Raw genomic sequence first — 23,297 nt, forward strand, 5'->3', positions numbered from 1 at the left:
CTTGACCTTTTGTCCCCTGATATTTCCTGTGTAAAAATGGAAAACAGTGAAACCTAAGGGTGAACGTATAAGCCAAGCAATAATAGCACATTCTAGATAGCAATTCATTTTCTATGACTATGGCTTGGACAACAGCACAGTGTTCTGTCCCATGCTCTCTCTAATCCAATCTGATAGTCTGGTTTTCTAATCCAGTCGGGTTTTCTAATCCAGTCTGATAGTCTGGTTTTCTAATCCAGTCTGGTTTTCTAATCCAGTCTGGTTTTCTAATCCAGTCTAGTTTTCTAATCCAGTCTGGTTTTCTAATCCAGTCTAGATTTCTAATCCAGTCTAGATTTCTAATCCTGTCTGGTTTTCTAATCCCGTCTGGTTTTCTAATCCAGTCTGGTTTTCTAATCCAATCTGGTTTTCTAATCCAGTCTGACAGTCTGGTTTTCTAATCCAGTCTGATAGTCTGGTTTTCTAATCCAGTCTGATAGTCTGGTTTTCTAATCCAGTCTGATAGTCTGGTTTTCTAATCCAGTCTGGTAGTCTGGTTTTCTAATCAAATCTAATTTATTTATATAGCCCTTCTTACATCAGCTAATATCTCAAAGTGCTGTACAGAAACCCAGCCTAAAACCCCAAACAGCAAGCAATGCAGGTGTAGAAGCACGGTGGCTAGGAAAAACTCCCTAGAAAGGCCAAAACCTAGGAAGAAACCTAGAGAGGAACCAGGCTATGAGGGGTGGCCAGTCCTCTTCTGGCTGTGCCGGGTGGAGATTATAACAGAACATGGCCAAGATGTTCAAATGTTCATAAATGACCAGCATGGTCAAATAATAATAATCACAGTAGTTGTGGAGGGTGCAACAGTCTGATAGTCTGGTTTTCTAATCCAGTCTGATGGTCTGGTTTTCTAATCCAGTCTGATGGTCTGGTGTTCTAATCCAGTCTGATGGTCTGGTGTTCTAATCCAGTCTGATGGTCTGGTTTTCTAATCCAGTCTGATGGTCTGGTGTTCTAATCCAGTCTGATGGTCTGGTTTTCTAATCCAGTCTGATGGTCTGGTGTTCTAATCCAGTCTGATGGTCTGGTTTTCTAATCCAGTCTGATAGTCTGGTTTTCTAATCCAGTCTGATGGTCTGGTTTTCTAATCCAGTCTGATGGTCTGGTTTTCTAATCCAGTCTGATGGTCTGGTTTTCTAATCCAGTCTGATGGTCTGGTTTTCTAATCCAGTCTGATGGTCTGGTTTTCTAATCCAGTCTGATGGTCTGGTTTTCTAATCCAGTCTGATGGTCTGGTGTTCTAATCCAGTCTGATGGTCTGGTTTTCTAATCCAGTCTGATGGTCTGGTGTTCTAATCCAGTCTGATGGTCTGGTGTTCTAATCCAGTCTGATGGTCTGGTGTTCTAATCCAGTCTGATGGTCTGGTTTTCTAATCCAGTCTGATGGTCTGGTGTTCTAATCCAGTCTGATGGTCTGGTTTTCTAATCCAGTCTGATAGTCTGGTTTTCTAATCCAGTCTGATGGTCTGGTTTTCTAATCCAGTCTGATGGTCTGGTTTTCTAATCCAGTCTGATGGTCTGGTTTTCTAATCCAGTCTGATGGTCTGGTTTTCTAATCCAGTCTGATGGTCTGGTTTTCTAATCCAGTCTGATGGTCTGGTTTTCTAATCCAGTCTGATGGTCTGGTTTTCTAATCCAGTCTGATAGTCTGGTTTTCTAATCCAGTCTGATGGTCTGGTTTTCTAATCCAGTCTGATGGTCTGGTTTTCTAATCCAGTCTGATGGTCTGGTTTTCTAATCCAGTCTGATGGTCTGGTTTTCTAATCCAGTCTGATGGTCTGGTTTTCTAATCCAGTCTGATGGTCTGGTGTTCTAATCCAGTCTGATGGTCTGGTTTTCTAATCCAGTCTGATAGTCTGGTTTTCTAATCCAGTCTGATGGTCTGGTTTTCTAATCCAGTCTGATGGTCTGGTTTTCTAATCCAGTCTGATGGTCTGGTTTTCTAATCCAGTCTGATGGTCTGGTTTTCTAATCCAGTCTGATGGTCTGGTTTTCTAATCCAGTCTGATGGTCTGGTTTTCTAATCCAGTCTGATGGTCTGGTTTTCTAATCCAGTCTGATAGTCTGGTTTTCTAATCCAGTCTGATGGTCTGGTTTTCTAATCCAGTCTGATGGTCTGGTTTTCTAATCCAGTCTGATGGTCTGGTTTTCTAATCCAGTCTGATGGTCTGGTTTTCTAATCCAGTCTGATGGTCTGGTTTTCTAATCCAGTCTGATGGTCTGGTTTGTGCCAGACCACTGCTGTGATTAAAACATTGCTCCGTGTGGTTTAGGCTGGCTAGCACCAGGGGTTCCCTGTCTGTCAGAAACTAGCTGATTAACTGTGACAACAGGCAGAACTAAACGTTCTGAGTCCTTTACAATTCAGTACAGAAACACAGACAAACCCTGACCATTCAACCATTCAACACAGAAACACCCAAAACAATACTATTGTCGACCAAGAGTTGGAGGGCCATGAGACTATCCCCTCTGAGGCGTGATCATTCAGAGCAGACAAATCCTGAGACGACGAGACTACATTCCAGCCCTTTTAAATTCAACTCAAATAAAGTTGTGTTGAATGGAACTGAATTGAAGAGTGGGTAGCAAGGCCTCAAGCTACAGCAGGTACCCAGAGAAGCAAACCGACAACACCACAGTCAATGGAGAAATCAGACAGACATTCTTTGTCCACTTCATATGAATAGGTATTACGTTTTGCAATTTGCTCAGTGCTTAGCAACAGTGAGAGCTACAGCGCTACGGAGCCAGAGAAGAAAAGCAGCATTGAAAATCAGACACAGACATGGAGAGCCAAGGCTCCAGAATGAAACACCTCTGGGTTGGGGACAGATGGAACACCTCTGGGTTGGGGACAGATGGAACACCTCTGGGCTGGGGAAGGATGGAACACCTCTGGGCTGGGGACAGATGGAACACCTCTGGGCTGGGGACAGATGGAACACCTCTGGGCTGGGGACAGATGGAACACCTCTGGGTTGGGGACAGATGGAACACCTCTGGGTTGGGGACAGATGGAACACCTCTGGGTTGGGGACAGATGGAACACCTCTGGGTTGGGGACAGATGGAACACCGCTGGGTTGGGGACAGATGGAACACCTCTGGGCTGGGGACAGATGGAACACCTCTGGGTTGGGGACAGATGGAACACCTCTGGGTTGGGGACAGATGGAACACCTCTGGGTTGGGGACAGATGGAACACCTCTGGGTTGGGGACAGATGGAACACCTCTGGGTTGGGGACAGATGGAACACCTCTGGGTTGGGGACAGATGGAACACCTCTGGGCTGGGGACAGATGGAACACCTCTGGGCTGGGGACAGATGGAACACCTCTGGGCTGGGGACAGATGGAACACCTCTGGGTTGGGGACAGATGGAACACCTCTGGGCTGGGGACAGATGGAACACCTCTGGGCTGGGGACAGATGGAACACCTCTGGGTTGGGGACAGATGGAACACCTCTGGGTTGGGGACAGATGGAACACCTCTGGGTTGGGGACAGATGGAACACCTCTGGGTTGGGGACAGATGGAACACCTCTGGGTTGGGGACAGATGGAACACCTCTGGGTTGGGGACAGATGGAACACCTCTGGGTTGGGGACAGATGGAACACCTCTGGGTTGGGGACAGATGGAACACCTCTGGGCTGGGGACAGATGGAACACCTCTGGGCTGGGGACAGATGGAACACCTCTGGGCTGGGGACAGATGGAACACCTCTGGGCTGGGGACAGATGGAACACCTCTGGGCTGGGGACAGATGGAACACCTCTGGGCTGGGGACAGATGGAACACCTCTGGGCTGGGGACAGATGGAACACCTCTGGGTTGGGGACAGATGGAACACCTCTGGGTTGGGGACAGATGGAACACCTCTGGGTTGGGGACAGATGGAACACCTCTGGGTTGGGGACAGATGGAACACCTCTGGGCTGGGGACAGATGGAACACCTCTGGGTTGGGGACAGATGGAACACCTCTGGGTTGGGGACAGATGGAACACGGCAGTGAATAAAGATGTCATGGCTTTGTAGGTGTGAGTGTCTCTGTGTGTGTGTGTGTGTGTGTGTGTGTGTGTGTGTGTGTGTGTGTGTGTGTGTGTCTTCAGCCTTTGTAAGATCTCAGCCTGTGAGTGAGAGACACCAACCTCTGAAGCCTATAAGAGCTGAGGGTGCTTGGACAGTTCCATGCTACAATAATACAGCATATACTATATGATTAATACCATGCTACATTAACACAGCATGTTCTATATGATAAATACCATGCTACAATAACACAGCATACTCTATATAATAAATACCATGCTACATTAACACAGCATGTTATATATAATAAATAAGCAATTAAACACCGGAATGGTAGATGTGCAGAAGATGAATGAGCAAGTAGAGATACTGGGGTGCAAAGGAGCAAGATAAATAAATAAATACAGTATGGGGATGAGGTAGATTGATGGGCTCTGACAGCTAGTGAGGGAGATAAGTGTTTCCAGCTTCAGAGATTTTGGCAGTTCGTTCCAGTCATTGGCAGCAGAGAACTGGAAGGAAAGGCGGCCAAAGGGGGAATTGGCTTTGGGGGTGACCAGAGAGATATACCTGCTGGAGCGCGTGCTACGAGTGGGTGCTGCTATGGTGACTAGTGAGCTGAGATAAGGCGGGGCTTTACCTAGCAGAGACTTGTAGATAACCTGTAGCCTGTGGGTTTGGCGACGAGTATGAAGCGAGGGCCAACCAACGCGAGCGTACAGGTCGCAGTGGTGGGTAGTGTATGGTGCTTTGGTGATAAAACGGATGGCACTGTGATAGACTACATCCAGTTTGCTGAGTAGGGTGTTGGAGGCTATTTTGTAAATGACATCATATTCACGTATTCAAAGTCAGAGCCGTCCAGAGTAGTGGTGCTGGACGGGCGGGCAGGTGCGGGCAGTGATAGGTTGAAGAGAATGCATTTAGTTTTACTTGCGTTTAAGAGCAGTTGGAGGCCAAGGAAGGAGAGTTGTATGGCATTGAAGCTGGTCTGGAGTTGAGTTAACTTTTTATGGCTGCAGGGGCAGTATTGAGTAGCTCTGATTAAAGGTGCCCATTTCAAACGGCCTCGTACTCAATTCTTGCTCGTACAATATGCATATTATTATTACTATTGGATAGAAAACACTCTCTAGTTTCTAAAACCGTTTGAATTATATCTGTGAGTCAAACAGAACTCATTTGGCACAACTTCCTGACCAGGAAGTGGAAAGTCTGAAATCGAGGCTCTGTTCTTCTTCCTGCCTATACATGGGCATGATACGTAAGAGTCTACGTGCACTTCATAGACCTTCCCCTGGATGTCAAGAGGCTGTGAGAGAAGAAATTTAGTGTTTATTTTGGTCTGAAGTGGAATACAAGCTCTTTGTATGACGTGTCCCTCATTTCCGGTACTCTGGGGAGCGCGAGGTGGACAGTGGGATTGCCTTCTGTTTAGCTGCCGTTATGGACGACTACTATCTCCGGCTTTGATTTTATTTGATACATGTGACCATATCATCGTAAAGTATGTTTTTTCAATATAGTTTAATCAGATTATTGAAATTTTTTCGGGAGTTTTGCCGTGTTCCGTTCTCTGACTTTGTTGACGATGGAGAGATCCGTGGCACTTGGCTAGTGCGCGTGCTAAATGAAGAGGGAAAGTTGCCGTTCTAAATCCAAACAACGATTGTTCCCGACAAAGGACCCCTTGTCCAACATTCTGATGATAGATCAGCAAAAGTAAGAAACATTTTATGATGCTATTTCATATATCTGTCGTACATGTGAACTAGTCGTGGGCGCCCAACGTTTGGGTACTCTAGCTACCGAAGCTGCATATCGTAATGAAGTTATTTTTAGAATTCTAACACTGCGATTTCATTAAGAACTAATGGATCTATCATTTCCTATACAACATGTATTTTTTAGTTATGTTTATGAATAGCTATTTGGTCAGAATATGTGTGTCAGAAAAAGTGTCAGGAAAAATCCGGACGTAGTGGGAAAAAGTAGCTAAGTTAGCACAATGTGTAACCATTGATTTCAGCTCTATATATGCACATTTTCGAACAAAACATAAGTGTATGTATAACCTGATGTTATAGGACTGTCATCTGAGGAAGAAAATCAAGGTTAGTCAAAAATTATATATCTTTTGCTTGTTTGTTATGATCCCTTACTTTTGCTACTGGGAAATTGCTTGTGTTTTTGGCTATTGTGGTAAGCTAATATAACGCTATATTGTGTTTTCGCTGTAAAACACTTGATAAATCGGAAATATTGTCTGGAATCACAAGACGCCTGTCTTTCAATTACTGTACACTATGTATTTTTCAGAAATGTTTTATGATGAGTATTTAGTTATTTGGCGTTGGTGTCTGTAATTATTCTGTCTGCTTTCGGTGCAATTTCTGATTGTAGCTGCAATGTAAACTATGATTTATACCTGAAATATGCACATTTTTCTAACAAAACATATGCTATACAATAAATATGTTATCAGACTGTCATCTGATGAAGTTGTTTCTTGGTTAGTGGCTATTTATATCTTTATTTGGTCGAATTTGTGATAGCTACTGATGGAGTAAAAAACTGGTGGAGTAAAAAAAGTGGTGTCTTTTGCTAACGTGGTTAGCTAATAGATTTACATATTGTGTCTTCCCTGTAAAACATTTTAAAAATCGGACATGTTGGCTGGATTCACAAGATGTGTACCTTTCATATGCTGTATTGGACTTGTTAATGTGTGAAAGTTAAATATTTAAAAAAAATATATTTTGAATTTCGCGCCCTGCACTTGAGCTGGCTGTTGTCATAAGTGTACCGACGTCGGGCTTGCAGCCATAATTAACACAGTGTCCAAAGAAGGGCCAGAAGTATACAGAATGGTGTCGTCTGCGTAGAGGTGTATCAGAGAATCTACAGCAACAAGAGCAACATCATTGATGTATACAGAGAAGAGAGTCGGCCCAAGAATTGAACCCTGTGGCACCCCCATAGAGACTGCCAGAGGTCCTGACAACAGGCCCTCCAATTTGACACACTGAACTCTATCAGAGAAGTGGTTGGTAAACCAGGCAAGGCAGTCATTTGAGGAACCAAGGCTGTTGAGTCTGCCAATAAGAATGTGGTGATGGACAGAGTCGAAAGCCTTGGCCAGGTCGATGAATACGGCTGCACAGTAATGGCTCTTATCGAAGGCGGTTATGATGTCGTTTAGGACCTTGAGCGTGGCTGAGGTGCACCCATAACCAGCTCTGAAACCAGATTGCATAGCGGAGAAGGTACGGTGGGATTGGAAATGGTCGGTAATCTGTTTATTGACTTGGCTTTCGAAGACCTTAGAAAGACAGGTTAGGATAGATATAGGTCTGTAACAGTTTGGGTCTAGAGTGTCACCCCCTTTGAAGAGGGGGATGACCGCGGCAGCATTCCAATCTTTGGGAATCTCAGACGCTACGAAAGAGAAATGGTGGGGGCTTTGGCGGGTTGCTGTGGAGGGTGCCAGGCAGTTGACCGGGGTAGGGGTAGTCAGATGGAAAGCATGGCCAGCCGTAGAAAAATGCTTATTGAAATTCTCAATTATAGTGGATTTATCGGTGGTGACAGTGTTTCCTATCCTCAGAGCAGTGGGCAGCTGGGAGGAGGTGCTCTTATTCTCCATGGACTTTACAGTGTCAAAGAACTTTATTGAGTTAGTACTACAGGATGCTAATTTCTGTTTGAAAAAGTTAGCTTTCCTAACTGCTTGTGTATTCATAACTGCTTGTGTATATTTGTTCCTAACTTCCCTGAAAAGTTGCATATCATGGGGGGTATTTCAATGTTAATGCAGAACGTCGCAGAACGCCACCTAAAAAGTTCTAAATATTGAAATCCTCTGATACTGAATTCCGTCATTCCTGTCTCCGACTCGTGGGAGTCGATAATGGAGATACATACACTGAGTGGACAAAACATTAGGAATACCTTCATAATATTGAGTTGCAGCCCTATTTGCCCTCACAACAGCCTCAATTCTTTGGGGCATGGACTCTACGTGGGGTCGAAAGCATTCCACAGGGATGCTGGCCCATTTTGACTCCAACGCTTCCCACAGTTGTGTCCAGTTGGCTGGATGTCCTTTGGGTGGTGGACCATTCCTGATACACACGGGAAACTGTTGAGCGTGAAAAACCCTGCAGCGTTGCAGTTCTTGACACAAACCGGTGCGCTTGGCACCTATTACCATACCCCGTTCAAAGACATTTAAATATTTTGTCTTGCCCACCTTCTGAATGGCAGACATACACAATCCATGTCTCAATTGTCTCAAGGGTTAGGACAGACTACAATCCACTCTCTCTCTCCCCCCCTCTCACCTCTGGTGTCTTGGGGCAGTCGGCCTTCTGCCAGACGAGCACCCCAAAGTGAGTCCAGGAAAGCAGGGACCCCAGCACGTACCCCACGGCGTTACGTAGCGTTCCACAGGCCAGGAGAGGAAGGTACAGAACAGGGTAGTAGAACAACGAGACAATAATCCAGTACTCTGGGGGGAAAAAACAACAGGAAGCAGAAGTAAGAAACTAAAACATTATTTAGCTCCATCCTATAGATCCCTCAGCTGTTACTGTACTGTCCCTCAGCTGTTACTGTACTGTCCCTCAGCTGTTACTGTACTGTCCCTCAGCTGTTACTATACTGTCCCTCAGCTGTTACTATACTGTCCCTCAGCTGTTACTGTACTGTCCCTCAGCTGTTACTGTACTGTCCCTCAGCTGTTACTATACTGTCCCTCAGCTGTTACTATACTGTCTCTCAGCTGTTACTGTACTGTCTCTCAGCTGTTACTGTACTGTCCCTCAGCTGTTACTGTACTGTCCCTCAGCTGTTACTATACTGTCCCTCAGCTGTTACTATACTGTCTCTCAGCTGTTACTGTACTGTCCCTCAGCTGTTACTGTACTGTCCCTCAGCTGTTACTGTACTGTCCCTCAGCTGTTACTGTACTGTCCCTCAGCTGTTACTGTACTGTCCCTCAGCTGTTACTATACTGTCCCTCAGCTGTTACTGTACTGTCTCTCAGCTGTTACTGTACTGTCCCTCAGCTGTTACTATACTGTCTCTCAGCTGTTACTATACTGTCTCTCAGCTGTTACTGTACTGTCCCTCAGCTGTTACTGTACTGTCCCTCAGCTGTTACTATACTGTCTCTCAGCTGTTACTATACTGTCCCTCAGCTGTTACTGTACTGTCTCTCAGCTGTTACTGTACTGTCCCTCAGCTGTTACTATACTGTCTCTCAGCTGTTACTATACTGTCCCTCAGCTGTTACTGTACTGTCCCTCAGCTGTTACTGTACTGTCCCTCAGCTGTTACTGTACTGTCCCTCAGCTGTTACTATACTGTCCCTCAGCTGTTACTGTACTGTCTCTCAGCTGTTACTGTACTGTCCCTCAGCTGTTACTATACTGTCTCTCAGCTGTTACTGTACTGTCCCTCAGCTGTTACTATACTGTCTCTCAGCTGTTACTATACTGTCTCTCAGCTGTTACTATACTGTCCCTCAGCTGTTACTATACTGTCTCTCAGCTGTTACTGTACTGTCTCTCAGCTGTTACTGTACTGTCCCTCAGCTGTTACTGTACTGTCCCTCAGCTGTTACTATACTGTCCCTCAGCTGTTACTATACTGTCTCTCAGCTGTTACTGTACTGTCTCTCATCTGTTACTGTACTGTCCCTGTACTGTCCCTCAGCTGTTACTGTACTGTCCCTCAGCTGTTACTGTACTGTCCCTCAGCTGTTACTGTACTGTCTCTCAGCTGTTACTGTACTGTCCCTCAGCTGTTACTATACTGTCTCTCAGCTGTTACTGTACTGTCCCTCAGCTGTTACTGTACTGTCCCTGTACTGTCCCTCAGCTGTTACTGTACTGTCCCTCAGCTGTTACTATACTGTCCCTCAGCTGTTACTGTACTGTCCCTCAGCTGTTACTGTACTGTCCCTCAGCTGTTACTGTACTGTCTCTCAGCTGTTACTGTACTGTCCCTCAGCTGTTACTATACTGTCTCTCAGCTGTTACTATACTGTCTCTCAGCTGTTACTGTACTGTCTCTCAGCTGTTACTGTACTGTCCCTCAGCTGTTACTGTACTGTCCCTCAGCTGTTACTATACTGTCTCTCAGCTGTTACTGTACTGTCCCTCAGCTGTTACTGTACTGTCTCTCAGCTGTTACTGTACTGTCTCTCAGCTGTTACTGTACTGTCTCTCAGCTGTTACTGTACTGTCCCTCAGCTGTTACTGTACTGTCCCTCAGCTGTTACTGTACTGTCCCTCAGCTGTTACTATACTGTCCCTCAGCTGTTACTATACTGTCCCTCAGCTGTTACTGTACTGTCTCTCAGCTGTTACTATACTGTCTCTCAGCTGTTACTGTACTGTCCCTCAGCTGTTACTGTACTGTCCCTCAGCTGTTACTGTACTGTCTCTCAGCTGTTACTATACTGTCTCTCAGCTGTTACTATACTGTCTCTCAGCTGTTACTGTACTGTCCCTCAGCTGTTACTGTACTGTTACTGTACTGTCTCTCAGCTGTTACTGTACTGTCTCTCAGCTGTTACTGTACTGTCTCTCAGCTGTTACTGTACTGTCTCTCATCTGTTACTGTACTGTCTCTCAGCTGTTACTGTACTGTCTCTCAGCTGTTACTGTACTGTCTCTCAGCTGTTACTGTACTGTCTCTCATCTGTTACTGTACTGTCTCTCAGCTGTTACTGTACTGTCTCTCAGCTGTTTGAGCTTGTGTGTACAGTATAACAGTGGGGTACTGGTTGCTTAGTAACGTCTTCCGTAATATCAAAACAAAGTGTATAAAGCTCAAAGCCATTAAAGGTTGAGTAAGTTAGAAGTTTGTCCATAAATGTTCCAATATGTCTATTATATGTAAATAGTTAATGACTGGTGGAGACCAACATGTAGTTATTTTGTAAGATACAGACTATTAGATAAAAATCTATTTTTTTCCCAAAGCCATTTTAGATGTCGTGCTAGCTGTTCAATCCGAACAGATTCAAAAATCATGGGAATTTGTTGCGCTATGCTGCCTTTATTTCCCTCCTAGGTATATGTTGCAAGGCAATTCCCCCAGGCCTGCTCCCTCTGTGGCTAAAGCCACTGTGACAAATGTGCAAAAAAAAACATTTGTTCTATGAAATGAAATACGTGTAAACACTACACTCTAACCCACACACTTCTTTGCTGGAGTCATGATAGTGTTGTTAGACAAAGCAAGGAAAGTGAACTTTAAAACCTGATTTAGTTTTGTTGGAATTTGCAGCTGTTGTTGGTAAGTAATGAATCTGCCAGGTTCTGTTGAATTACTGGACCTTTAAAGACTGACGTAAGGAGTCTAAAGACTGACGTAAGGAGTCTAAAGACTGACGTAAGGAGTCTGAAAACTGACGTAAGGAGTCTAAAGACTGACGTAAGGAATCTGAAGACTGACGTAAGGAATCTGAAGACTGACGTAAGGAGTCTGAAGACTGACGTAAGGAGTCTGAAGACTGACGTAAGGAGTCTGAAGACTGACGTAAGGAGTCTAAAGACGGACGTAAGGAGTCTAAAGACGGACGTAAGGAGTCTAAAGACTGACGTAAGGAGTCTGAAGACTGACGTAAGGAGTCTAAAGACTGACGTAAGGAATCTGAAGACTGACGTAAGGAGTCTGAAGACTGACGTAAGGAATCTAAAGACTGACGTAAGGAGTCTAAAGACTGATGTAAGGAGTCTAAAGACTGACGTAAGGAGTCTAAAGACTGACGTAAGGAGTCTAAAGACTGACGTAAGGAGTCTAAAGACGGACGTAAGGAGTCTGAAGACTGACGTAAGGAGTCTGAAGACTGACGTAAGGAGTCTGAAGACTGACGTAAGGAGTCTAAAGACTGACGTAAGGAGTCTAAAGACTGACGTAAGGAGTCTGAAGACTGACGTAAGGAATCTAAAGACTGACGTAAGGAGTCTAAAGACGGACGTAAGGAATCTAAAGACTGACGTAAGAAGTCTAAAGACTGACGTAAGAAGTCTAAAGACTGGCGTAAGGAGTCTGAAGACTGACGTAAGGTGTCTAAAGACTGACTAAGGAGTCTAAAGACTGACGTAAGGAGTCTGAAGACTGACGTAAGGAGTCTAAAGACTGACGTAAGGAGTCTAAAGACTGACGTAAGGAGACTAAATGCGGTGGTCAGTAGATAAACTAACGACGAGTTTGACATATTTTACAGAAAACGAAATAGTCCCCAGTTATTGTTGCCCGTGGTGTAATCATGTCTAAACAGTGTGCCCATGGGCTCCAGAGTCTAGCTAAATTTCAGTCAGTAGCTATCCTTCTAAATTCATTGGGCACTGGATAAACTAACCATGAGTTGAACATATTTGGCTGAAAACACATTTTTCAGCAACATGTCTTAAAGGACCCATGAGCAGCAACATAAAGGACCCATGAGCAGCAACATGTCATAAAGGACCCATGAGCAGCAACATAAAGGACCCATGAGCAGCAACATAAAGGACCCATGAGCAGCAACATAAAGGACCCATGAGCAGCAACATGTCATAAAGGACCCATGAGCAGCAACATGTCATAAAGGACCCATGAGCAGCAACATGTCATAAAGGACCCATGAGCAGCAACATAAAGGACCCATGAGCAGCAACATAAAGGACCCATGAGCAGCAACATGTCATAAAGGACCCATGAGCAGCAACATGTCATAAAGGACCCATGAGCAGCAACATAAAGGACCAATGAGCAGCAACATGTCTTAAATGACCCATGAGCAGCAACATGTCTTAAAGGACCCATGAGCAGCAACATAAATGACCCATGAGCAGCAACATAAAGGACCCATGAGCAGCAACATGTCATAAAGGACCCATGAGCAGCAACATGGCTTAAATGACCCATGAGCAGCAACATGTCATAAAGGACCCATGAGCAACAACATGTCATAAAGGACCCATGAGCAGCAACATGTCATAAAGGACCCATGAGCAACAACATGTCATAAAGGACCCATGAGCAACAACATGTCATAAAGGACCCATGAGCAACAACATGTCTTAAAGGACCCATGAGCAACAACATAAAGGACCCATGAGCAGCAACATAAAGGACCCATGAGCAGCAACATGTCTTAAAGGACCCATGAGCAGCAACATGTCTTAAAGGACCCATGAGCAGCAAATGTTTTAAAGGACACATGAGCAGCAACATAAGAGACCCATGAGCAGCAACATAAAGGACCCATGAGCAGCAACATGTCTTAAAGGACCCATGAGCAGCAACATGTCTTAAAGGACCAATGAGCAGCAACATGTCTTAAAGGACCCATGAGCAGCAACATAAAGGACCCATGAGCAGCAACATAAAGGACCCATGAGCAGCAACATGTCTTAAAGGACCCATGAGCAGCAACATAACGGACCCATGAGCAGCAACAAGACTTAAAGGACCCATGAGCAGCAACATAAAGGACCCATGAGCAGCAACATAAAGGACCCATGAGCAGCAACATAAAGGACCCATGAGCAGCAACATGTCTTAAAGGACCCATGAGCAGCAACATAAAGGACCAATGAGCAGCAACATGTCTTAACGGACCCATGAGCAGCAACATAAAGGACCCATGAGCAGCAACATGTCATAAAGGACCCATGAGCAGCAACATAAAGGACCCATGAGCAGCAACATGTCTTAAAGGACCCATGAGCAGCAACATAAAGGACCCATGAGCAACAACATAAAGGACCCATGAGCAGCAACATGTGAGGTGCATAGAAGCATGTCAAATTGGGTCTCCCAATGACAGGAACGCATATATAAAATGAAACTAATTTCCACCCTAAAAATGAGGAATAAGGAAGAGGCTTTGATTTCTGGTCAAACAGATGGAACAAGGGGTCTTAGAAAACATCTGCTAGGAGTCTTAAAAGGATTTAAGGATTTAAGACGTGCTTCTACACCTGCTCATAGCCTGGTTCCTCTCTAGGTTTCTTCCTAGGTTTTGGCCTTTCTAGGGAGTTTTTCCTAGCCACCGTGCTTCTACACCTGCATTGCTTGCTGTTTGGGGTTTTAGGCTGGGTTTCTGTACAGCACTTCGAGATATCAGCTGATGTACGAAGGGCTATATAAAATAAACTTGATTTGATTTGTTTTGATTTAGAAATACACCAAAACACAGGAAAGTTGCTGTAAAGACCTCTGCCAACTAAACGTCCACACTTATATTTAGTTTAGGGTCTTTTTTTGTTGTTGCCTTGTGTACGTTTACGAAACATTGCCTTGTGCCTTGAAATACCGTTGACAAAAATCCACATATATTTAAGATATCACATTTCTCTCTCCATCATGAGGATATGTACTCGCTGCTTGCGTGATCGTGCAATCAGCGAAACACACTGGCCAAAATAGTTGCTACAAAACACTCCCTTCATTTTCAGATCAGACAGCAGGATCAATCAACCAATGGACATCATTGGTTGAACGCTCCTGGTGTGAAAATGTGAAAATACCGCTATTGTTCATAATTATATCTGAAACACCTTTCATCTCTAAGAATGATGTCTGAAACACGTTTCATCACTAAGAATGATGTCTGAAACACCTTTCATCACTAAGAATGGTGTCTGAAACACCTTTCATCACTAAGAATGGTGTCTGAAACACCTTTCATCACTAAGAATGATGTCTGAAACACCTTTCATCACTAAGAATGATGTCTGAAACACCTTTCATCACTAAGAATGATGTCTGAAACACCTTTCATCACTAAGAATGATGTCTGAAACACCTTTCATCACTAAGAATGATGTCTGAAACACCTTTCATCACTAAGAATGATGTCTGAAACACCTTTCATCACTAAGAATGATGTCTGAAACACCTTTCATCACTAAGAATGATGTCTGAAACACCTTTCATGACTAAGAATGATGTCTGTAACACCTTTCATCACTAAGAATGATGTCTGAAACACCTTTCATCACTAAGAATGATGTCTGAAACACCTTTCATCACTAAGAATGATGTCTGAAACACCTTTCATCACTAAGAATGATGTCTGAAACACCTTTCATCACTAAGAATGATGTCTGAAACACCTTTCATCACTAAGAATGATGTCTGAAACACCTTTAAAAGGATTAGGGGTGGAGTTTACACTTTTGGGGAAAATCGTTCAAAATTTAAAACGGCCTCCTACTCAATTCTTGCTCGTACAATATGCATATTATTATTAATATTGGATAGAAAACACTCTCTAGTTTCTAAAACAGTTCTAATTATTTCTCTAAGTGAAACAGAACTCTTTTTACAGCCAATTTCCTATCCGGAAGTGAGATTTCCAAAATCGAGGTCTCTCTTCAAGAGCTTGTCTATAAAAGGGCATGTCACTTATGACTGTAGAAACACGCCATACGCCTTCCCCTGGGTGTCATGCGGAAATGAGAGCAGAAATGAGGTGATTATCTCGTTCAGGGGTTGAATACAACCTCTTTGATTGAGAGGACCGCCATTTATTTTTTGTTGGGAGGCGCGAATTTGGACCTGGTATCGCCTCCTGGAAAACCGTCGTTATTGATGAATATGATCTCCGGCTTCGATTTTATTCGATACATGTCACAATATCATCCTAAAGTATGTTTTTTCAATATAGTTTAATTATATTATTGAAATTTATTCTGGACTTTAGACGTGATGCGACGCAAGAATTTTGTCAAGATGGAGAGGTTAGCGTCGCACTGCCAGTGTGCTTGCTAATTCAAGAGGGAAATCGTTCGTTCTGGATCGAAATAAAGACGTTTCTGAACAAAGGACCCCTTGGAGAACATTCTGATGGAAGATCAACAAAGATAAGGACCCAATTTGGGATGCTTTTTCATATATCTGTCGAACTGTGCTATGCTACCGTTCGACTAGAATCAATGCTGCTGTGTGCTAGCTAATGTAGTAAGCTAATATAACGATATATTGTGTTTTCGCTGTAAAACACTTAGAAAATCGGAAATATTAGCTATATTCACAAGATCTTTGTCTTTCATTTGCTATCCACCATATATTTTTCTGAAATGTTTTATGATGTGTAATTAGGTAGTTGACGTTGGTGTCTATTTACTCTGGCTGCTCCCGTGCTATTTCTGACTGTAGCTATGATGGTAGCTATGATGGTAGCAGTAATGTAAAACTGATTTATAGCTCAAATATGCACATTTTTTGAACAAAACATAGATTTATTGTGTAACATGTTATAGGACTGTCATCTGAGGGAGTTGTTTCTAGGTTAGTTAGGTTGGTTCTAGGTTAGTTAGGTTGGCTTTGTGCATGCTACCTGCATGCTACCGGTGCTGTGAAAAATGTCTGTCTGTCTTTTGTATTTGGTGGTGAGCTAACATAAATATACGTGGTGTTTTCGCTGTAAAACATTTTAAAAATCGGAAATATTGGCTATATTCACAAGATCTTTGTCTTTCATTTGCTATCCACCATATATTTTTCTGAAATGTTTTATGATGTGTAATTAGGTAGTTGACGTTGGTGTCTGTATTTACTCTGGCTACTCCCGTGCTATTTCTGACTGTAGCTATGATGGTAGCAGTAATGTAAAACTGATTTATAGCTCAAATATGCACATTTTTTGAACAAAACATAGATTTATTGTGTAACATGTTATAGGACTGTCATCTGAGGGAGTTGTTTCTAGGTTAGTTAGGTTGGTTCTAGGTTAGTTAGGTTGGCTTTGTGCATGCTACCTGCATGCTACCGGTGCTGTGAAAAATGTCTGTCCTCTTTTGTATTTGGTGGTGAGCTAACATAAATATACGTGGTGTTTTTGCTGTAATACATTTAAAAAATCTGACATGTTTTCTGGATTCACAAGATGTTTATCTTTCAAATGCTGTATTGGACTTGTTAATGTGTGAAAGTTAAATATTTCCCCAAAAAAATTTTTTGAATTTCCCGCTCTGCCTTTTCAGTGGAATGTGGGAGGAGTTCCGCTAGCGGAACCCCTATCCTAGACAGGTTAATCACTAAGAATGATGTCTGAAACACCTTTAATCACTAAGAATGATGTCTGAAACACCTTTAATCACTAAGAATGATGTGGGGGGACAGGAAAACACCCCGAATAGAGTCTAGCGGCGAAGTTTCCCTTTAAGGAGAAAATAATGATCTACGAATAACAATAGGTTTCACTGTGAAATCCTAATAATTGTGAGAAAAAAACCACTACTCCGATCTATCATCTCAAAAATGTTCCATCTTCCTGCTCCTTACGTTTGTTGGCTTGGTCTGTGGTGAAGGGAAGAGGGTTTGGGGCGATAACCAGACCAAACAGTTTGCAGAACAGCACGCCAAACACGGCTACAGCTAAGCCCTTGTGTTGCGTGTGGTCCAGGAAGTTCACTGGGCTGGGGATCAAACAGGAAAATATTTAGAACCAGGATGTTAGAACCAAGCTGCTTCAGGTTTGATATATGATGTCATGGCAGGGGGATGCAACAGTGTGGACAGCAGGGTTGGTGGGAAATATTATTGAAATAAAATTTTAAAAAGTCCTATTCCGTTTGTAAATTCACTTGCCCAACAGAACGGAGGATTAGGATGCCATTTAAATGTATTTCAAATGGCCAACACGCTGTTGTTGAAGTCTAAGACTATAATAAGGGTGTAAGAGAAGGGGATCTCACCTGAGTAACCCTGGGACTCTTTTCTGCCCATCCGCCAGCTTCCTCCTCCTGGCAAGGAATGCTAGGATCAACATGACCACCAGCTGCAGCACAGAACGGGAGACAGACCAATTAGTCCAGGAGACATTTTAGTTATCCCAGTTAGCCATATCTGTCTGGTCCTTCTGCCCAACCCATATGACCCTTGACACTTGTGCAGCTGTGGACCCCCTGCCTTCACCTCAGTCCTCTTGGGACCCCCTGCCCTCTCCCCTGGGTCAGACCAAAGACTGGGGGGTGACCCCACAACAAAAGGGCTTCCCCCAGTCTATGATCTGACTGGGTCACCATTAGTCAGGACTTCACAGCTCACTGACCAGTACGGACCTAGGTTGACTTCACAGTTCACTTAATCCAGTGTCCCGAAAAGTTCATTTGCACATATTTAATGAAACAGCATATTTTAATACAATATTTGTAATACAAACAAACGGGTAAAAGTTGATTGTGATATGATTAAGGGAAGATTTTTTTTATTTTTATGGTATGGTGCCTGGCCTTAAATTCCCCTTTGGAGTAAAAAACACAGGACATTGAGTACAAAGAGTGTAATGTTTAGCTAAACAGACTGGTATCATCTCCGCAGTAAAAATAAACTTGTAATCTGTAGTTTAGTTGTGAACTGGAGTGTTATCAGCTATGGCTGCAGCATGCCCGTCGATATATAACAGGTTTACTGGATAAAGAAATCAGGTTCCATAAAGTCCTTACAAACCAAACCAACGGTGTTGAAATCAGACTCTTATCTACAGGAAAGACCATGGTATATTGACCTAGACAACCTTATCATGTAAGAGTAGCCGTGTCGCTGATGGCTTTATACAGTATCAGACAGTCATTTTATACCTGGGATTACAGCGTGGGATTGTGGCTGAAACGGTGGTGAAAACGTGAAGAGGATAGAGAGTGAGACGTGTGTGTGAAGTGGTAATGACATAATGGTGTCATAATGGGCTTTTCACACTACTAAGCTGAGCCAAGCTGTGCTGAGCCAAGCTGTGCTGAGTCAAGCTGTGCTGAGCCAAGCTGTGCTGAGCCAAGCTGTGCTGAGTCAAGCTGTGCTGAGCCAAGCTGTGCTGAGTCAAGCTGTGCTGAGCCAAGCTGTGCTGAGCCAAGCTGTGCTGAGCCAAGCTGTGTTGAGCCAAGCTGTGTTGAGCCAAGCTGTGCTGAGCCAAGCTGTGCTGAGTCAAGCTGTGCTGAGTCAAGCTGTGCTGAGTCAAGCTGTGCTGAGCCAAGCTGTGTGCTGAGCTGGCCTGGTTACACATCCTCCATAGTTCCTGAAAGCTGATAAAATATCAGAGCCAGACCAGGTTCAGGTGGGCAGAGCCAGAACAGTCTGGTTCAGGTGGGCAGAGCCAGAAGAGTCTGGTTGAAGTGGGCAGAGCCAGAACAGTCTGGTTCAGGTGGGCAGAGCCAGAACAGTCTGGTTCAGGTGGGCAGAGCCAGAACAGTCTGGTTCAGGTGGGCAGAGCCAGAACAGTCTGGTTCAGGTGGGCAGAGCCAGAACAGTCTGGTTCAGGTGGGCAGAGCCAGAACAGGTTCAGGTGGGCAGAGCCAGAACAGTCTGGTTGAAGTGGGCAGAGCCAGAACAGTCTGGTTCAGGTGGGCAGAGCCAGAACAGTCTGGTTGAAGTGGGCAGAGCCAGAACAGTCTGGTTCAGGTGGACAGAGCCAGAACAGGTTCAGGTGGGCAGAGCCAGAACAGTCTGGTTGAAGTGGGCAGAGCCAGAACAGTCTGGTTCAGGTGGGCAGAGCCAGAACAGTCTGGTTGAGGTGGGCAGAGCCAGAACAGTCTGGTTCAGGTGGGCAGAGCCAGAAGAGTCTGGTTCAGGTGGGCAGAGCCAGAACAGTCTGGTTGAGGTGGGCAGAGCCAGAACAGTCTGGTTCAGGTGGGCAGAGCCAGAAGAGTCTGGTTCAGGTGGGCAGAGCCAGAACAGTCTGGTTCAGGTGGGCAGAGCCAGAACAGGTTCAGGTGGGCAGAGCCAGAACAGTCTGGTTCAGGTGGACAGAGCCAGAAGAGTCTGGTTCAGGTGGGCAGAGCCAGAACAGTCTGGTTCAGGTGGGCAGAGCCAGAACAGTCTGGTTCAGGTGGGCAGAGCCAGAACAGTCTGGTTCAGGTGGGCAGAGCCAGAACAGGTTCAGGTGGGCAGAGCCAGAACAGGTTCAGGTGGGCAGAGCCAGAACAGTCTGGTTGAAGTGGGCAGAGCCAGAACAGTCTGGTTCAGGTGGGCAGAGCCAGAACAGTCTGGTTGAGGTGGGCAGAGCCAGAACAGTCTGGTTCAGGTGGGCAGAGCCAGAAGAGTCTGGTTGAGGTGGGCAGAGCCAGAACAGTCTGGTTCAGGTGGGCAGAGCCAGAAGAGTCTGGTTGAAGTGGGCAGAGCCAGAACAGTCTGGTTCAGGTGGGCAGAGCCAGAACAGTCTGGTTCAGGTGGACAGAGCCAGAACAGTCTGGTTCAGGTGGGCAGAGCCAGAACAGTCTGGTTCAGGTGGACAGAGCCAGAACAGGTTCAGGTGGGCAGAGCCAGAACAGTCTGGTTGAGGTGGGCAGAGCCAGAACAGTCTGGTTGAAGTGGGCAGAGCCAGAACAGTCTGGTTCAGGTGGGCAGAGCCAGAATAGTCTGGTTGAGGTGGACAGAGCCAGAACAGGTTCAGGTGGACAGAGCCAGCACATTCTGGTTCAGGTGGACAGAGCCAGAACAGTCTGGTTCAGGTGGGCAGAGCCAGAACAGTCTGGTTGAGGTGGACAAGAGCAACAGTGAAAGCTTGACTAGAGAGACGAAAGGCTGACTCAGATATGAGAGGAGACTGAAGCCGGGAAAACAAAGAAGATGTTTCCTCTGAAGAAGGTGGGGGGGTGGGTTAATACAATTATAAAAATAAAAATATCTGGGAGTTCACTACATGATTTTGGCCCCGATTTAGCTGTCCCTGACACGTTTTTGAGATCGAGGAAAAATTCTCGGGACGCACGGTCGACGCAATGCTCGTCGGAGACACAATCTGAAGGCTACCGATCCCGTCTTTGAGCAGTCCCAGACGTCCCCATATTTCTGCCTTTAACCAAAGCCAAAGTGTCAAATTGTTACAGCTCGGAAGTTCACAAGGTTACATGTAATGCAACGTTTTTAAAATCTAAATGTTAGCTAGATAGTTCAACTCTGTATGGCAAGCGTGAACGTCTGACAGAAACCTAGGCTGCTTTGAGCCACAGCTCGTTGTATTAACAATCTAATCCCGCCATTGTTTTGGCGAGACAGTCCTAAACTCAGCAAAAAAAGAAACGTCCCTTTGTCTTTCAAAGATAATTCGTAAAAATCTTAATTGTAAAGGGTTTAAACACTGTTTCCCATGCTTGTTCAATGAACCATAACCAATTTATAAACATGCACCTGTGTAACAGTCGTTAAGACACTAACAGCTTACAGACGGTAGGCAATTAAGGTCACAGTTATGAAAACTTAGGACACTAAAGAGGCCTTTCTACTGACTCTGAAAAACACCAAAAGAAAGATGCCCAGGGTCCCTGCTCATCTGCGTGAACGTGCCTTAGACATGCTGCAAGGAGGCATGAGGACTGCAGATGTGGTCAGGGCAATAAATTGCAATGTCCGTACTGTGAGACGCCGAAGACAGCGCTACAGGGAGACAGGACGGACAGCCGATCGTCCTCGCAGTGGCAGACCACGTGTAACAACACCTACACAGGATCGGTACATCCGAACTTCACACCTGCGGGACAGGTACAGGATGGCAACAACAACCGCCCGAGTTACACCAGGAACGCACAATCCCTCCATCGGTGCTCAGACTGTCCGCAATAGACTGAGAGAGGCTGGACTGAGGGCTTGTAGGCCTGTTGTAAAGCAGGTCCTCACCAGACATCACCGGCAACAACGTCGCCTATGGGCACAAACCCACTGTCCCTGGACCAGACAGGACTGGCAAAAAGTGCTCTTCACTGACGAGTTGCGGTTTTGTCTCACCAGGGGTGATGGTCGGATTCGCGTTTATCGTCGAAGGAATGAGCGTTACACCAAGACCTGTACTCTGGAGCGGGATCGATTTGGAGGTGGAGGGTCCGTCATGGTCTGGGGCGGTGTGTCACAGCATCATCGGACTGAGCTTGTTGTCATTGCAGGCAATCTCAATGCTGTGCGTTACAGGGAAGACATCCTCCTCCCTCATGTGGTACCCTTCCTGCAGGCTCATCCTGACATGACCCTCAGCATGACACTGCCACCAGCCATACTGCTCGTTCTGTGTGTGATTTCCTGCAAGACAGGAATGTCAGTGTTCTGCCATGGCCAGCGAAGAGCCCGGATCTCAATCCCATTGAGCACGTCTTGCACCTGTTGGATCGGAGGGTGAGGGCCAGGGCCAATCCCCCCCAGAAATGTCAGGGAACTTGCAGGTGCCTTGGTGGAAGAGTGGGGTAACATCTCACAGCAAGAACTGGCAAATCTGGTGCAGTCCATCAGGAGGAGATGCACTGCAGTACTTAATGCAGCTGGTGGCCACACCAGATACTGACTGTTACTTTTGATTTTGACCCCCCCTTTGTTCAGGGACACATTATTCCATTTCTGTTAGTCACATGTCAGTGGAACTTGTTCAGTTCATGTCTCAGTTGTTGAATCTTGTTATGTTCATACAAGTATTTACACATGTTCAGTTTGCTGAAAATAAACGCAGTTGACAGTGAGAGGACGTTTCTTTTTTTGCGGAGTTTAGTAGTGTGTGAAACCCGTCTGTACCAGATCAGTTAGTCTACGTAGGCAAGTCAAAAAACTACAGGAAATATAGCTGTTTAATGTGAGAAGCTCAGCAATGTTAAGATTTTGAAAGTCGTGTACTGTACGCCCGGCATAACAGATACAACCAGATATGTTACACAGAGCATTGTGGGTACTGTAGTACATCATGGACTTACAGACAACAGAGAATTATGGGTACTGTTGTACATCATGGACTTACAGACAACAGAGAATGATGGGTAGTGTAGTACATCATGGATTTACAGACAACAGAGAATGATGGGTACTGTTGTACATCATGGACTTACAGACAACAGAGAATGATGGGTAGTGTAGTACATCATGGACTTACAGAAATGGCAGAGATGCAGATGTGGTAGAGTCTATCATCAGCTGTAGGGTCACATGGTGGGATTACTCTGCAAAGTAACATTCACAAACACAGACACAATGCATTATGGGTACTGTAGTTGTAGTACAGCTGTATATAATGTAATGCTTCATGATAATGCTATAATTATTCATAGGAATGCTATAATGCTTCATGGTAATGCTATAATGATTTATAGTAATGCTATAATGCTTCATATAAACACTATAATGCTTAATGGTAATTATACAGTGCTTCATGGTGATGCTATAACGCAACATGGCAGTGGTATACTGCTTCATAGTAATGCTACAATGCTTCATAGTAATACTATAATGCTTC

At 44.8% G+C, this 23,297-nt stretch overlaps 1 protein-coding gene across 1 annotated transcript in view; it reads right to left on the reverse strand.

Annotated features, from left to right (window-relative positions):
• Positions 1-23,297, reverse strand: part of LOC120040968 (receptor for retinol uptake stra6-like) — a gene marked incomplete at its 3' end in the record, with an annotated part of 47,196 nt that overhangs the window by 16,702 nt on the left and 7,197 nt on the right. Inside the window, exons 2-5 of the mRNA XM_038985938.1 lie at positions 22,938-23,004; positions 17,794-17,876; positions 17,381-17,514; positions 8,431-8,597 (exon numbers count right to left, since the gene is read on the reverse strand). Coding sequence (XP_038841866.1) covers positions 8,431-8,597; positions 17,381-17,514; positions 17,794-17,876; positions 22,938-23,004 — 451 coding nt within the window. The remainder of the gene's footprint in view (positions 1-8,430; positions 8,598-17,380; positions 17,515-17,793; positions 17,877-22,937; positions 23,005-23,297) is intronic.

Source organism: Salvelinus namaycush, unplaced genomic scaffold (assembly GCF_016432855.1).
Source record: "Salvelinus namaycush isolate Seneca unplaced genomic scaffold, SaNama_1.0 Scaffold397, whole genome shotgun sequence".
NCBI classification, from domain to species: domain Eukaryota; kingdom Metazoa; phylum Chordata; class Actinopteri; order Salmoniformes; family Salmonidae; genus Salvelinus; species Salvelinus namaycush.